Source organism: Phoenix dactylifera, chromosome 10 (assembly GCF_009389715.1).
Source record: "Phoenix dactylifera cultivar Barhee BC4 chromosome 10, palm_55x_up_171113_PBpolish2nd_filt_p, whole genome shotgun sequence".
Taxonomy (NCBI): domain Eukaryota; kingdom Viridiplantae; phylum Streptophyta; class Magnoliopsida; order Arecales; family Arecaceae; genus Phoenix; species Phoenix dactylifera.
Genome location: NC_052401.1, coordinates 751,950 through 768,569, shown reverse-complemented (window position 1 = coordinate 768,569; position 16,620 = coordinate 751,950). Strand labels below are relative to the sequence as shown.

At 37.1% G+C, this 16,620-nt stretch overlaps 1 protein-coding gene across 1 annotated transcript; it reads left to right on the top strand.

Annotated features, from left to right (window-relative positions):
- The first annotated feature begins 249 nt into the window (after positions 1 to 249).
- LOC103703219 (O-fucosyltransferase 9-like) lies at positions 250 to 16,221 on the top strand. The gene is made up of 10 exons (XM_008786003.4): positions 250 to 921; positions 2,275 to 2,347; positions 2,536 to 2,603; positions 3,426 to 3,514; positions 4,226 to 4,423; positions 7,679 to 7,883; positions 7,964 to 8,131; positions 9,117 to 9,284; positions 9,644 to 9,834; positions 15,814 to 16,221. Exons 1-10 carry the CDS (start codon positions 559 to 561, stop codon positions 15,947 to 15,949), a joined length of 1,659 nt encoding a protein of 552 aa, XP_008784225.2. The 5' UTR covers positions 250 to 558; the 3' UTR covers positions 15,950 to 16,221.
- Positions 16,222 to 16,620: the final 399 nt, after the last annotated feature.

Sequence of the window (16,620 nt, the reverse complement as noted above, 5' to 3'; positions counted from 1 at the left end):
CTAATTTTATTCATAATATTTTTTATGGTACAATACATCAAATTTATATAATGTTTTTTTACCAAAAAGATATATGTACAAGCTTGACTTCTTTATGAAAATCATCTTTCAACTTTAAAATTTTTGAATTTAAGTTTTAATTTTTTAAATTTAATCTTTCAATTCTTAAGTGCTTACCAAAAAATCTTTATATTAGATAACCATACAATGATCCATCAAATGCCAAGAACTTTTTCTTTCCGTCTTTCTTTCTTTCCTTTTTTGCCTCCCTTCGTCCCTCTCCTTCCCCCAGCCTCCTTTTCCCGTTCGTTAGAAAGAAGGAAAGAAAGGAAGCAATAAAGATTTCTAAAATCTAAATCCACATACTTCTTCACCGCTGGCTTCGACACTTAAAAGCTCTGCCCTCCCCTCAACCCGACCGCTGGAGCGCGCCTCGAGTCGCGTCCTCCGCCATTAATTCCTTCTTTAATTCTTCTCTCCCCTCCTCTCTTTCTCCCCTGGCCTTGAAATGATCACGAAGGAGAGACCTTTCGCGAGATCTAGGGGGCTGCGACGGTGATGATGAACGGCAAGAGGACGAACGGGAGCAGGCCGCCGTCGCCGGCGTCGTCGCCGAGGACGGGGCGGCGGGGCGGCAGGAAGGGGTGGCTGGCGCGGCCGAAGGCGCCGGGGGTGGAACGTTTGCTCCGCGCGGTGCTGGCCGCGCTGCTCCGGAGGAGGGGGATCCTGTTGCTGGCACCGCTTCTGTACGTGTCGGCCATGCTGGTCTTCATTGGCAGATGGAATCTTGATTCCACTCCGGTGAGGGTCGGGATGCCGGTGCTCCGCCGGCGGCCGCCGCCGGGGGCTGCGTACAGGAGCCCCCAGGTGTTCGAGAGGTTGTGGCCCTTCATGCAGGCCGACGTCAACCACTCTAATGCGGTAGGAGGGAAAGATTTTTTTTCTCATTCTGCTTTCTTGATGATTCTGATCTTGTTTTTAGCAATGTAGATAACAAGGTGTTTTGTTTGTTCTTCTCTATTCTGTATTTTTTTTCTTATTTTTTGTTTTTCCGTTGGAAATATGCATCTAGTAGTTAGAATTTTTTAAAAAATGTATTCATATCGTAGTATTTTGTGCTATGTTGATAAAAAAAGGTGAGATTTTGCCAAGAGTTTAGTGGTTTTAGTTGTTCGGTCGTGTCGACAATCCATTCTATAGGCTTTTGCGGCATTGCTGTTTGTTTGGGTGTTCTTTCTTGTTTCAGGTTTCATATAGAAATTGTTTTTCACTTTTCTTGTAAAAAGAAAAAATGTGGAAAGGGATAGAAGGGAAAAAAATCGTAAGTTGCTAAGGGTCCAAAAGGCAAAAAAAAAAGCCAGGTTTGATAAAACAGAAAACTAATGATCACTTCTTCTGATCGATGACATTTCCTCTGGCTCTTAGACTTATTGGCAACCTGTTTAATTGAAAGGTATACAGAGGGAGAAGCTTGACTGCTTGTTGGAGTGAACTAACTTTATAGAAAGATTATGTTTCCACTCAGACAATCTTCATTAAATCTTTTGTTAACAAGGTCTTGAACAGTATTCCTCGAGCTATCCCACACAAGGTAAAGACTGAGATACCTAATAAGTAGTAATGCCAGCAAGCTTATGTCTTTGCAACATTTTCCATTAATTCTGCCTCAACTGATTCCCAAGGAAATCTAAAGCTGCTCAAGCACCTCAAACTCTATGCAAGATGAAATTCCCAACAACTTATGATTACTGAGGGTAAGTCACCAGGTCTGATCCTCTTTGGTCTAAGTCTATTATTAAGTTTTCCTTTGGCCTCCGCCAAAATTATGCTGAACATTTATATAAATAGAAAACAAAGGAGATCATCCTACTTATACTCTTGCAATGGTGAAAGATTACACAAGGCTTCTAGATGGTATTCAATATTTCAATCCTTGCCTGTGGGTGTTGCCTAATTACTTTGAAAATTTTCCTTAATATGATTACCTGACAATATGCGATGTATTCTTTTAGTTATGTTTTTCATGGAATTAATTTTATTATTTTTTTTAGGCATCCAAATTTTGAACACCATTGTATTAAGTTTACCAATTACTCCAGTTATCTCTATGACGATCTGTCTATATGTGCTATAGTCTTTCAGAGAGCTTTTTCTTTCTTTTTTTTCCTCATTCGTTTGTCATTTCATCAAGGAATTTCTAGTTTGTCCTTTCGTGCCCTTGTTGTCATTTTGATGAGTCATATAATTGAAAACCTGTTATATGAATATGTGCAGTTGATGACAGCTTGGCATCAAAAAGAACGCCAGAGGTGGAAGCCATGTATCAACAAGAGGTTATCTCATGCAGGTTTGAATTTCAAATTTATGTTTGTATTCTGTCCCAGAGATTTAGTACATGATGCTGTTCTTTGGAGAAATTTTAAAGAACAACGGTGTTTGTTCTATCGATAAGCATTTACTATCAACGTTTATTTCCACATATGACATACTTAGTTAATTTAACATTGAGATGCTGAGTTTGCCTACCATTCTCAGAATTGCCGCCTTCAAATGGCTTCCTCATAATTGAAGCAAATGGTGGGCTAAATCAGCAACGTCTTTCGGTAAGCTTCAGTATGAAAAAAAATCAGTTGCCACTTTCTTTTTAGAAATTACTAATAATTAGTGGGCATTTTTTTAGAAAGTACTAATAGGTGAAAGGATATGTCTATATTATATTTGTTTTCTTTAACAAGCTTTAGACCCCCAAAGAGTAACACCCTTTCGGAGACAAATTACTATGTCTCTCTTCACCTGGACTATTTATTCTTTTGCAAGAGGTTTTGGAATACCAAGTGATATATATAACATTATGCGACAAAAAATACTCCTGAAACATAGTCTGTTAACATGTGACAAAATTCTATAGGTGCCTGCGATCAAGCAGTAGCCAACATATCACAGTCTGCAGAGTTGATTTCAGTGAGATTATTTGTCTGTGATGTGCCAACTGCTGGTTGGCTCAGGTCATCAGTTGTCCTTAGTTATGTTTCAGTAGAATTTCCCTTCTGTTGTAATTCAATTTCAGTAACATCGTATTTTGGCTCACCATAGGGAACACATGCATTGCTTCCAACAAAATCAAGACAGCTAGCTGACAATAAAATCTTGGCCTTGAGGGATGTTGGAGAGATCCCATCATTCTAATATTTGCTACTTTCACTTTGAAATTTTCTTCTCTCTCTCTCTCTCTCTCTCTCTCTCTTACATGCACACAATCAAATGTGCTCAAACACACATCTTACTCATATCTATGTCCTAACCTTCGGCATGTTGAGTTCCTTCGGATATCAATTAAACATTTTCTCTCTTTTCTGTGATATAAAGCTTTATTTATCATGTTTGTTTACTGCAAATTATCTGACATAGCTTGTTCTTTGGGACAGATAAGTGATGCAGTTGCTGTGGCAGGTTTACTGAATGCCACACTTGTGATCCCAATTTTTCATTTGAACAGTGTTTGGCGTGATTCCAGGTTATTATGTAATTCAGTCCACATCTTCTTTATAGTTGATTCATCTCTTGCTGCATTTAAGATGGCTGGTTCCTGCAACAATCTTTTCTTTTTGTTCTTTCTAGTAAGTTCCCTATTAGGAGTTGTTTCTACCACCCCTTCCCCCTTCTACCTTATCGACACATTATATCCTGGTTTTGTTATATCTATTCACCTTAGTTTTTAGGATGTTTTACCTTTTCTTTTATAATTTCTTATAAGTGCTTCCATAATTGTTGATTGCTATTGGTTATAACATAGTACATCCCTGAGCAGCATGATTCTTTGTACTGTACAATGATAATTGGGAGGTTTGCTAATTGCCTAATTCCTTTAATTTTCTTTTGAAATTTTGAAGTTATTGGCCACTTGCATTTCCCTGCTCATTGATGCATTCTTTGTTACATATGTCTATACATATTTCATTTGCTTTGATAAGGTGTAATGTAATACAGGATGCTGTGGTCGCTTTTTTGATCTGTGCAAAAGTTTTGATCAATACCTCTCTATTTTGAAGTTTCAATCTTGAAATTTCATTGTAGCGTGTATTTTAATTGAGCTGCTAATGCTTTTTAATGTTAAACAAATATCGTTATCAATGATTTTTCACTTGTATTTATATGCAGTTCTTTATTTTAGCTGCAAGATATTTGGAAGACTAACAATTTCTTTTTTCTGTTCGGATACCTTCAGCAAGTTTCGGGAAATCTTTGATGAAGAGTACTTCATTGAGACACTCAAGAATCATGTAAGAGTGGTCAAAGAACTACCACAAGATATGCTGAAGCGCTTTGATTACAATATCAGCAACATTGTGAACATGAGAACTAAGGCCTTATCATCAAAAACCTATTATTTGCAGAAGGTCCTTCCCAAATTACTAGAATTGGGGTATGTATGCTCTCTATCTCTGTCTAGTTTGCTCATCTAGCATATTTTTAGGATCTTTGCCTGGTTTTGTTTTACCTCAGGATTGGACATCTCTGTGATCTTCATTTTGCATGGATTGTGCAGTCTCATTTTCCTTCCAAGTGTTGGAATCCACTGGATGTTATATGACATTTTATGCATGCAAAGGCAGTGAATAATATTATTAAAACAATCAAGACGGGCAAACTAGAAACTAGAATTCAACCCAAAAACTAAATCTATCTGAAGATTTGCATTTAAAAATTGAATGTGATGTGGTCAAGTAAAATGCTGAAAAAGTCTTCTTCTACTAGCATGGGGGTGATGCAGCTAAAGCCCTTTTAATCTGAAGTATTTTTCTTTTGGGTGGCTTACAGCTTTAATGAAGCAATGGGATAACATTTCCCTTATTTTATGGCAATTGTTTAAACTCTGCACCTGAAAGCTGTTACCTTGTTTTTTTGGTACAAGTACTCTAATGAATAGACTTAAAAATGCTTAAGGCCATTGGTTTTGTGAAATGGCATAATGATGCCTTATTTTTTTCATCCAATACTTCTTCTGAGTTTTTTTTTTTTTTTGGGGGGGGGGGGGGGATTGTTCCGGCCTGTTCAAGAATCACTTGCTCTTTTGAATGTGATACCATCCCATTCTAAAAGGTGCCCCAGTGTACGAGGCTTCCACTATTGCAGGGTCTGGGGAGGGTCAGATGTATGCAACCTTATCCCTATATGTGGAAAGGTTGTTTGTATTTCAAACCTGTGACACGTAGGTCCCAGTGTTGCAACTTTAGTGTTGCAACAAGGCTCGCCCCATGGTTCCATCACACTCTGCTTATTCATCAAGTCAAGTTGTTTGGATATTTTTCAGTATAAACCATGCTTCCTCAAGTTATAAAAAATATTGAATACTAGATATCATTTGAAATAGAATATATATTGTTTGAAGGACAAGTTTCAATATTGCATGCCATACCAGTATGGTGTGATACCATATCATACCATAAGGACACTTGATATGCAAATACACATCGGTTTGGCAACGATACAACATTTTTTTATTTTTAAGATTTTTTAAGGTTCATGGATTTTTAAAAGTGTGCTTGGAGCATACCATACCAGTGCGTGGAGCTTTTTTTCTTTAGGATTTGAGGTTCCAGCACAATATTTTTCCTTGTTGATCTTGAAATTTGTGTCTAACATTATGACATAAGTTATATTAAATTGTTATTAAGATTGATTTTCCTGTCTATTCTCTCTCAAGACTATTCAATAATAGACTCCTCCTTGAGAGTGAATTCTCCATATAAGACAATAAATTACATATATCCATTTGTGCCTAAATATTATTAAGACCTTATAGATGTTGTCAGAGAGGCAAGTAGGGATAGATATCTCTAGATTTAAGAGTAAATGGGGGATAGTTGATTGTAAATTTGGCATTAAGAGTTACATGAAGGTGTCATGCTGGAAGTTGTTTCTGCTATTGCAAATACTTTTTGAAAGAGTGTAACATGTAGTGATACCATGTATAACTAATGTTTGATAATGTAACCTTTCTTGAATAATATTAGGGCATTTTATTTCATGTATAAAGTACCCATCCATGTGGGAAGAAGAAGAAAAAGGATGGAAAGGAAGGAAAGATGGAATAAAGAAAGGAAGGAAAGAAGAAGAAAAGAAAAGAAAGAATGGGAAGAAGAAGAAAAGGACAGAAAGAAATTAAAGAAATAAGGAAAGGAACGAAATAAAGGAAGGAAAAAGAAGAAAAGGAAAGAAAGGAAGGAATGGAATAAGATGAAAATGGAAAGAAAGGAAGGGAGAAGAAAAATAAAGAAAGGAAAGAAAGAAGAAGGAAAAGAATGAAAGAAAGGAAGGGAGGAGAGAAAGGAAGGAAGGGAGGAAAGAAGGAAAAAGGGAAAGAAGGATGGAAAAGGGAAATAAAAAAAGCCTAGGTTCTCATGGTTCAGAGAGGTTCTTGGTGGTTCGAGCCTTTTATCGAGCTGAATCCCTGAACTGACTTGAATACTGTGCCTATTTGGGTTGGTTTAGTGTACCTTAATGAATGGTATTGAGTAAAAAAACTTCTAACAAAACAAAAAATTACTTGCCATGTAAAAAACTATAATTCTTGTTGAATGAGCTTTTCTTCTTGATTTAAGAGATACATTTCACTGAAAATAAAAAAGTTCCAGCGGCATTCTTTTTTTTTCATAAATAAAACAAGATGCTTTTGTTATTCCTGTATTAATATTTATGTGTGCATAAACAAATATGCTTTTATGTATTAACCAAATGTGAGAGGTTCTCCTGTTTCGTTTTGCATCTTGCATCGCATCTTATTCCTGTTGCCTGTTGGTAATTTTTTGAATAATTTTTGGTACTTTCATTGTGTTGCTTTACTTAAAGCTTTGTCCTATATTGCATCTGATGGCCAGTTGGCTTGAAAACTGGAATAGGAGTTTGGAAGGGGAATCTAATTAAAGGAAAAATGGAAAAAACGGATTAATATTAAGTATAAATTGGTCTAATTTGGCTCAATGTGAACAGGGATCGTGAGAGACATTTTATGGTGATCATATATTGAAACTGATGGATTCTGTAGTTCTTGCTTTCATGTGTCAATTGGTGCCTTGGGTCATCTTCTAGAAACCCCTCCATCACAACCATAACCAAAAACATCTGTGCCCAGGTGGCAGGGTATGGATTGATGTTCATCAGCTCCTATGATGTCACTACCTCTTGAAGGCCAAAATGCTCCAAGACGGATGTTGAATCACTAAGAGAATGATGTAAATGAAAAGAGATACACCCTAACAGCTCCTTGTGGCATCACTTTCATTCAACTTGTATTTGATAAAAAACTGCAATATTGTGGACTTGTAATCGTCTCAAAGTGATAATTTCTTCTAGGTGGATAAATAACCACATAAGATCTAATGTTATGTATGTATCTCGAGCATTTCCCTGAATCTAATCTTGGTTTAGTTGTACAACTAATTTATTATGTAGAAGAATTTGTACCGGTATACCTTTGAGTTTTTAACAAGTATTGGGTACTTATTTTATAATAACTATCATTGGATGTAAACAGTTATTATGTTTCATTTGTCAGTCCCTTTCTGAATACAAACTGTTTGTTTTGAAGGCTGTTCGCCGCTTCTTTCGGTTTTTAGATGTTTTAAAGTAAATCTTCATTTCATGCATTTTGATTCAGTTCTTGAATTCATTGGTGCAGGGCTGTACGTATAGCACCATTCTCGAATAGGTTGGCTCACTCAGTTTCATCCAATATCCAAGGGCTGAGATGTTTGACCAATTATGAAGCATTACGGTTTTCTCAACCTATAAGACTTCTTGCTGAAAATATGGTTGATCGGATGGTGAAAAATAGCTCCATGAGTGGTGGGAAGTATGTTTCAGTGCATCTTCGGTTTGAAGAGGTATTACTTCAGTCTTTGATTAATGACTTAAAAATCTCATATACTTTCATAATAAACTCACAAATCTGTTTGTATTTTAGGATATGGTAGCCTTTTCATGCTGTACTTATGATGGTGGCAAGGAAGAGAAACGTGAAATGGATATTGCTCGTGAAAGGAGTTGGAGGGGGAAGTTTAGGAGACATGGTCGAAAGATAAACCCAGAGGCTAATCGAATGGATGGAAGATGCCCTTTAACCCCATTAGAGGTTCGCCACTTGATTCCAACTTGTTTTGTTGATTTTTTTTTTAAATGAATTAAAGCTGTGATTTTGATATTTTAAGTTTTTCATATGTGATTATTAACCTAGATAACTTAAATATGATTTGTTATCTTATTTGTAATACGACATATTGTCAGTCAGATTTGAAGTACAATTATTGTTGTTTATGTGTAAACGAGGACTCTTAATGACATGATGTTGCTTGAATATGAATCTGAGTTATCTTCTGTAATGCATTTCTAACATCTGATTAAGGTGTCTATCAGTTGATATCCAGCTGTCTTCCTTATCATCCTTACAGAGGCATCATTTACTCTTTTGGTACTGAAGAGTCTTCTAGTTATAAAATTCTGATACACTGTTCCGAGAATTTGAGAATATGGAGTTTACAATACAACAAAATTCCTGTTTCAGCGACAAATGAAAAATCAAATGAAAGAAGTGGTTTGCAGCTCATAGGCAGTTTAGGGCTATAGAAGTATACTCTAGTTATCATATCTAAACAATCCTTAGAAATCTATGTGGACACATAGTCAATCTCTACTTGGCCATATATCACAATTTCGAGTTAAATGAAGGAGGCAAGTGGCAATGTAGGCACTAGGTCAGATCTGTTTTGAAAAAAGAGGGATGCCGGATCCTCATTGCCAATATCACTTATGTTTTACTTTGATAGCCTTTCCCTGTTTGAGTTATTGTCCAAGGTCTATTGTTTCAACTATGGTGCTTGAACCATGGATTGTGTTTTATCTATTTCTGAATATGTTTTTTTCATAGTTAATTATTTCTTCTTTTACTCTATGTTAGCAGCTAAAATCCTATTAATTCAGTGTGCATCATAAACTGCAGTATGCATGGTTGTGAACTTCTCAAATTCATTTTGATTATTCAATAGCCATGAGATTCCACAATTTTTCTTATGATATGAATTTATTTTTTCACTTCTTGAATCAAGTTATTGATTTTGTAGGTTGGGATGATGCTTCGAGGCATGGGATTTGACAATACCACATCAGTTTATGTTGCTTCTGGTAAAATTTATAATGCAAAAAAATATATGGATCCTCTCCGTCAGTTATTCCCACGTTTAGAGACAAAGGATACTCTAGCCTCCGCTGAAGAACTTGCACCATTTAAGGTAATAATATTTGTAATGCTTGATTGTCACAACCAACTCCTAGAGAAAATTTGAACTGCAAACTATACGGTGCTGTAATTTTAAATTTTATTCTATATAAATTACAGTCTAGTTATTTCTCTAGGAAAAAATGAATTACAATCTTTTTTAGTATATCTTGTTACCATTATCATTAAGTGAGGGATGTTATATTTTTGTCCTCCACTCCCCCTCCTTTGAGGTATGCATTTCTTGATTTCACAAAAAAATTTCTTGTCGTGGCACCCACTTTTCATAGAAAGCAATCATGATGGTATTCTTATAGCTTGTTTTATGATTGATGGGTTGGTTTATTATCTGATATTTAGATGTTTTTGTAGGGTCATTCATCTCGTTTGGCAGCATTGGATTACACCGTGTGTGCTCACAGCGAAGTATTCGTGACAACTCAAGGGGGTAACTTTCCCCACTTTATGATGGGGCACAGGCGTTATCTTTATGAAGGACATTCAAAGACAATAAAGCCTGACAAAAGGAGATTAGTGTTATCATTTGACAACCCTAACATAAGGTCATTTCTCGCGAACAATTTTCTGGCCTATTTTAAATATATATTCATTTCTACCTATTTTTTCCTTAAATTCCTAGAAATATTAGGAGAAAAATGCTGCTTTGAGAGACACCAAACAGTAAGAATTATGATTGTTGTGCCTAGCCTTACTCTTTGCTAGGATTGCAATTTACGATACATAAATGATAATACCCATTATGGTAATGTTAATCATAAGCCTTATAATAACGTAATGAGAAGTCAAACTAAGAAAGTACTTGTAATCAATATTGTATTATCATTTAGTTTGAATGTTGATGTGGTCAACTATGTTGCCGCCAAAACCCGACCTGACGAAGTTGACGAGTTGAAGGATGATGGTTGGTCTGCCTGGAGTGGGAGTCCGACCTCCAAACAAAGAGATGAACAGAGGTTGTCGGAGCTGATTTGGTGGGGGACTCTCTAATGACTAAGTTAGATAGAGCCAGGGGCGGCCCAATACATTTGGGGGCCTTAGGCGAACTCATTAGAAGGGGCCTTTTTTATTATTATTTAAATAATAATTTTTTTAATAAGTATAAAAATATTTTAAAATTTTTATTTAAAAATAATTCGCCTAGCTTTTTGAGAAGCAAAATTACTAATTAAACTTTTATACTCAAGATCCATTAAAATACTATTTTCAATCGATAATATAGCTAATCCATTTAATCTTTCTTGTGACATAGTTGATCGCAAATAAGATTTTATCAACTTTAATTTTGAAAAACTTCTTTCAGCAGAAGCAACTGTTACAGGTATTGTTAATAATATCCTATATGCAATGCATGCATTTGGAAAAGAATCTGTTTTTTTTATAAAACTTAAAATATCAATAGGGGTACTAGTTTCTGTTTGTAAAAATTCTTTTAAAATTTTTAACTCTGAAAACAGATCAATACCATCAATATCAGAATATTCACCATGCTTTAAAAAGTTTTCAAGATTAAGACAACACTTTTTCAAATCATCTTCATTCAAAGATTTTAACTTTCTAAAATTAAACAAAAAACCAAAAACATTTTCATATACGGTAAATTGTTCAAACCTATTTTGAATTGAAAAAATAGCTTGATCTACTATATATAAAAAGTAATCAATTCTAAAAGATTCTTCAGCTGATCTTGTTATCTCATCATCATTATTTTCATCAAAATATTTTTTTCTACGGATCACACGTTTTTCACGAAATATAGGTTCTATTTCCATTTCATTTGCAATTTCTTTAGATGAATTCAAAGCATTCATGAATCCATTTTCCCTATAACTTTTCAAATAAGAAAGAAGACCTTTTAATTGATCTATAGCAACATCAATATGCATGTCTTCAGATTGTAAAATCTTACTAACTGAGTTAACAGCAAACAATATATCATACCAAATATTCATGCCCAATAAAAATTCAAAATTTTCAATCTCATATGTAGCTAAACATGTGGCTTCACTCTTTATTTTAGGATCTTCACTAGTTTCCGCTAATTGAACTAAAGCATCTCTTATTTTAGGAGCTTGGTTTTTAATTGCTTTGACACTTTCAATACGACTTTCCCAACGTGTTTGTGATAAGGGTTTAAGAGTTAATGTGGATATATTATCTTGTAAAATTTTCCATCGTTTTGTAGAAGAAGAAAATAAGGTATAAATTCGTTGTATCACTCCAAAAAAAGATATAGCTTTAGGACACGAGTTAGCAGTATCACATAATACTAAATTCAAGTTATGACATCCACATGGTGTGTAAAATGCTCTAGGATTTATATCTAATAATCTTCTTTGTACACCTTGATGTTTTCCTTTCATATTAGATCCATTATCATACCCTTGTCCTCTTATATCATTAACCTCAAGTTTATGTTTTTCTATTATATTTATAAGTTCATTAAAAAGGCCCTTTCCAGAGGTATCATCTATTTCTAAAAATTCTAAAAAATATTCTTCTACTTTTACTGAACTTGTTGAAGTATCTACACATCTTAAAACTAGGGTCATTTGTTCCTGATGGCTTGCATCAGGAGTGCAATCAAGTATTACAGAAAAATATTTTGCTTCTTTAATCTTTTTAAGTATTATAGCTTTAATTTCAGATGCTAACATTTGAATCAATTCATTTTGAATATTATGACCTAAATAATGATTGTAAATTTCACCATGTTGAATGCGTCGAATATGTTCTTGCATTATTGGATCAAATTCTGCAATCGTTTCAATAAAACTTAGAAAATTTCCGTTATTGCTTTGATAGATCTTTTCATTCTTTCCTCGAAATGCTAAATTATTTTTTGCAAGATTTTTTACGACAGCAATAATTCTAAATAGAACTTTTTTCCAATGATCCTTCTCTTGGTTTATTTGTTCTTGGAGATTTTTATCAATTGTATTATTTTTTAGCAATCTCACTTCTAACTCAATCCACCTATTCATGCTAATGATATGTTCATTAGTTGTTTCATGACTTTTAAGCTTGATACCTAGATTTTTCCAATCCCTACTTCCTTCATTGACTAATTGACTCGTGCTAGACTTTGAATCAAATAATTTACAGCAAAAACAATATACTCTATCCAAATCTTTCGAATACACTAACCATTTTCTATCATGTTTTTCACCATTAGGTAACTTACGAATATAATATATCGTAGAAAAGTGTCTATTGTTTTCATCCTTAGGAAAATGAAAATCATAATCCCTAATTGGACCTCTTTCCACTATTAGATCTCTAAATTTTGTATCAATTATTTTCCATTGACCAGGATCATATAAATTTGTAGGAATAGAACTAGTTTCACAATCTTTTTCCTTGTTTATCCTATCTCCATCTGATTCTTCATTGTGTTCTTCACTAGATATTGTTTCACTGGCAATCTCATTTTTTAGCTCTATTTCGGGTGCCTGTTCTATTGCTAATTCTTGAGTTGAATTTGATGTAGTGTTATGTTTGTTTGTAACAACAAATCTATCTAGAGCTCCTTTTTGAGATTGAATGAGTTTATCGATTTTTCTTTTTTTTTTGAGTTTTTCATACCCACAGTCATATTTTCTATTAGACATTTTAATCTATAAATAATATTATCAAACTAAGCAATTAAAAAACCACCACAAACAAATCAAAATATAAATAAGTTAAAAATGATAAAATTTAATTGTGTCAAGAAAAACAAACTCGGGTCCCGACAAGTAGTGCCGAACTTAATTGTGTCGAGAAGAGGTGGAATAGTTCCGAACTCGACAGCGAGAAGAGGCCGAATAGTGCCGAACCGCTGAAGTAGTGAAGTCAGTAGACTCACAACCAATCTACAATTGAACCAAAAAATAACAAATTTTAAATTAATTACTTAACTAAATATAATTTAATTAAACCAAAAAATAATTAATAAAATCTCACCTCAGTGGGATTGGGGAATCGGGATCACTGGACTGTAGACAATGCCACAGTGGGAACCGGGATTTGGGAACAGCCGAACCTCGGGAGGTGGCCCGGTGGGACCGTGGGACTGGGAGCCTGGGGCTGGGAGGAGGTCGGGTGTCGCCTGTCGGGTCCGTCGGCCGTCGGGACTTGGGATTTGGGAACCGGGAACCCCGAGGCCCGAGGAGGCCGCCGGCCGGAGCGGCGGAGGAGCTGAGGTCTGACGAGAGGACGGGGCCACCGCCGGCGCCGGTCACAGCCTCACGGGAGGCCGAGGACGGCGAGTCGGCGACGTCGGCGAGAAGAGGATGGGACTGAGGCCTCACCGCCTCGGCCCTCGGTCGCTCGCCGCGGAGTCGGATGTCGGAGGAGCCGAGGACGGCGACTCGGAGACGGAGTCGGCGAGCCGGCGAGGACGCTGGACGCCGAGGAGAGGACGGAAGTCACGGGACTCTGCACGGACGCACAGTGGACCGGACGTCGGCGAGGAGAGCTAGAGAGGGTTTTGCAAGCCGAATAGCCGATCTGCCCTGCCGAGTGCCGAGACCGAGTGCCGAGAACCGGAGAAGGTTCCGGCATTAAAAAGGCAGAGAAGGGGAGACTGGAGAGTCGGACTGTCGGAGAGAAGGGGGGAGCCGGGGAGGAAGAAGCCGTTGCCCACTTGCCCGTTGCTTGTCGAGTGTCGACGACTCGACCGCTCGACCACCGACCACGCCGTCGCCCGTCGCCAGTCGCCGCAGTCGGCCTCAGCCTTTCACCGTTTTACGTCGCGTCGCCGCCGCCCAAACCCGCTGCCCACTCCGCTAGTGATAGCCCATAGGCATAGCGCCATAGCCAGTCCCCTCCCAGTCTCCCAGATAGGCGATAGCCTTGAGCTGGAATAAAAAAAAAAAAAAACAACTGGGCGGTGGGGGCCTTCCCTGGGCCGGGGGCCTTAGGCGACCGCCTCGGTTGCCTAAGGCTCGAGCCGGCACTGGATAGAGCTTTGGTGGAATAAAGTAGAGGAAAGAAGATATGAATAGTGAAAAATACAAGCTGAGAGATGGGTTATGAGATTAGGTGAGATAAGATGCATACCTAGGTCCCTTGGTCCTGTTTATATAGAGATGAGGGCGTAGTTTTCTTATGCTGTGGCTCCAAGATCAGTGGAAGAGCTATAACCGTCTACCCTTATTTGCACCCCTTAACTGTGCAGAGCTGTAACTGCTCCGCCTAATTTGCCCAAGTTTTAAATGTACTTGGCATGTGTTGCCTTGTCATTGGGCAGTAGATCCGAGTGGTAACGCCAGCTGGACATCAAATTTGGGCTGTATCACTTGCCTTCTACTTTCGAGTCTGAGCCAATTTTCTTATCTCGGATGAAGGAAGTAGCCGAATCTTCCAATAGTGAGTCGATTTGAGTAAAGTCGTCTAGTCAGACTGAGAAGCTTCTAGATGCGAACTTCAAAGTTTGGCAGAAAATTTTCGAACAGCATAATGTGGCGCTTTACCTTCTTGAGGCGATGCGATGAGGCGATTCGTGCAACCGCCTGGCTGGCAACGCTGGTGCGACGCTTGTTAGCTTGTCTGTGTATACCATTTGACTCTCCCCAGACCCCACAATAGTGGGAACCTCGTGAACTGGGCTGCCCTTTTTCACGACTCTATTTACCTTTGCAAAGTTCTCTTTTACCCACATATCACATGGCTAGGTTATACCATGCGACTCCGTTATTTGTAATAGTGCTACAAATAAGCATTAATCTATTGTAACCTATAATGCTTGACATCTTTTCCCATGCTACTCTCGTGTGCTTATGCTCCCTTTCTTGAGCATCCTTTTGATCCATATTGCAGAAGTTTGTCTTATATCGTTCTGTAAGATCATGGTTTTTAATTTAATCACATAATTTCACAAGGCTCTGTTTTTGAGGTGGACCCAAGTATTGAGCCTATAGGTGTGAGGGTTTTAAGTGATGTAATAAACGGGTGGATTTCAGGAAGGAGGGTGAACTTGGGTGGTAGTACCAGTTCAACGAAGAAGATTCAGCTAGTGAACTTGGGTGGTAGTACCGGTTCAATGAAGAAGATTTAGCTTGCTGGATTGCTTTTAGACTGGATCGGACACATCCAATATCCAAGTGGGCTATAAAACATTGGCATACTGACTTCAAAGCTGCATATCAACTCTGCATGTCCTTTTCCTATGGGTTGAACGCTAGGATCTCTGGGAATTTGAAATGCTTGAATCCTTTAAAATTTTCTGTGATTTTGTAGAATGTAATTAAGAAAGGATATTACATGAGAACTAAGGACAGTTCTTTGCTAGTTATTGAGCAGCATCACAGTTTGACATTGTGGATCTTATTTGAGCAATTTTGTGTTCAAGGTCCCCAAGCTTATAGTGCAAAATCTTTTCCCCCCTACCTCTGTGCATGTTCTTTGTATGATTTCTTAAACCTTCATTCATGGTAGTTACCAGCTTCACATTTGTATTTTCATCTAAGTTGTGTTCTATTTGAATCCACTACAATGCGAGATCAAGTAATCTTATAATCTAATCATGATCTTGACTTCAGATGGGATAGGTTCGAGCGTAACATGCAGGAAATGCTTCATTACAGTGACTTGAAGGGCGTTGCATTGAGGAAATCCAATGCAACTCTGTACACTTTCCCCATGCCTGACTGCATGTGCCCACAATCAGAAGCATGAGTTTGTAGATGGCATACACTATAAGTCATTGGTGAATTATATGTTCATACATGTAAGTAAACGCGCATTAACAATCATTCAATTATATTGGAAATTCATTCAATTCTTGTTAGGTCCGGGAGAGAGATCATAATTTTGCAGATTATATACCAATTCCTAATGCCTTATGTAAATTGATACATGTATTCATTGTATATGGAACAAAAACAGCTTACTATAAGATTTTTTGAAATATTAACCCTTCTGCATAGGGTTAGCACTTTATCTTATCAGCTCCTATATGATTTGTTATGAAGAATCAATTGTCTACTCCATTTTCATATTGCTTAATTTATTCTTGTGGACCCATAGCAAGCTTTTCTTGCAGTAGTGTGAAACCTGTATGATTTTTGCTGCTTGATCTGCTAACTGTGGTCCATAAAAGTGATGACAACCAAGTACCTGGCAAGTATTTTACATTGCTGTTATGTGAAATTTTCTTCCACAAATGATCTTATTAAACCTGGCTTCGCTATTGCGGTTCGACATGTTCTTGTGGCTTAAAACATGAGATTTAGCATCCTTCCTGACATATTGTTGAGGCTTGAGCTTAGAATTTCAGATTTCTTGTTTACACCTTTAGAGTTTATTTTATCTGTCATTCAATGCGTTCCGCATAGCAAATTGATTAG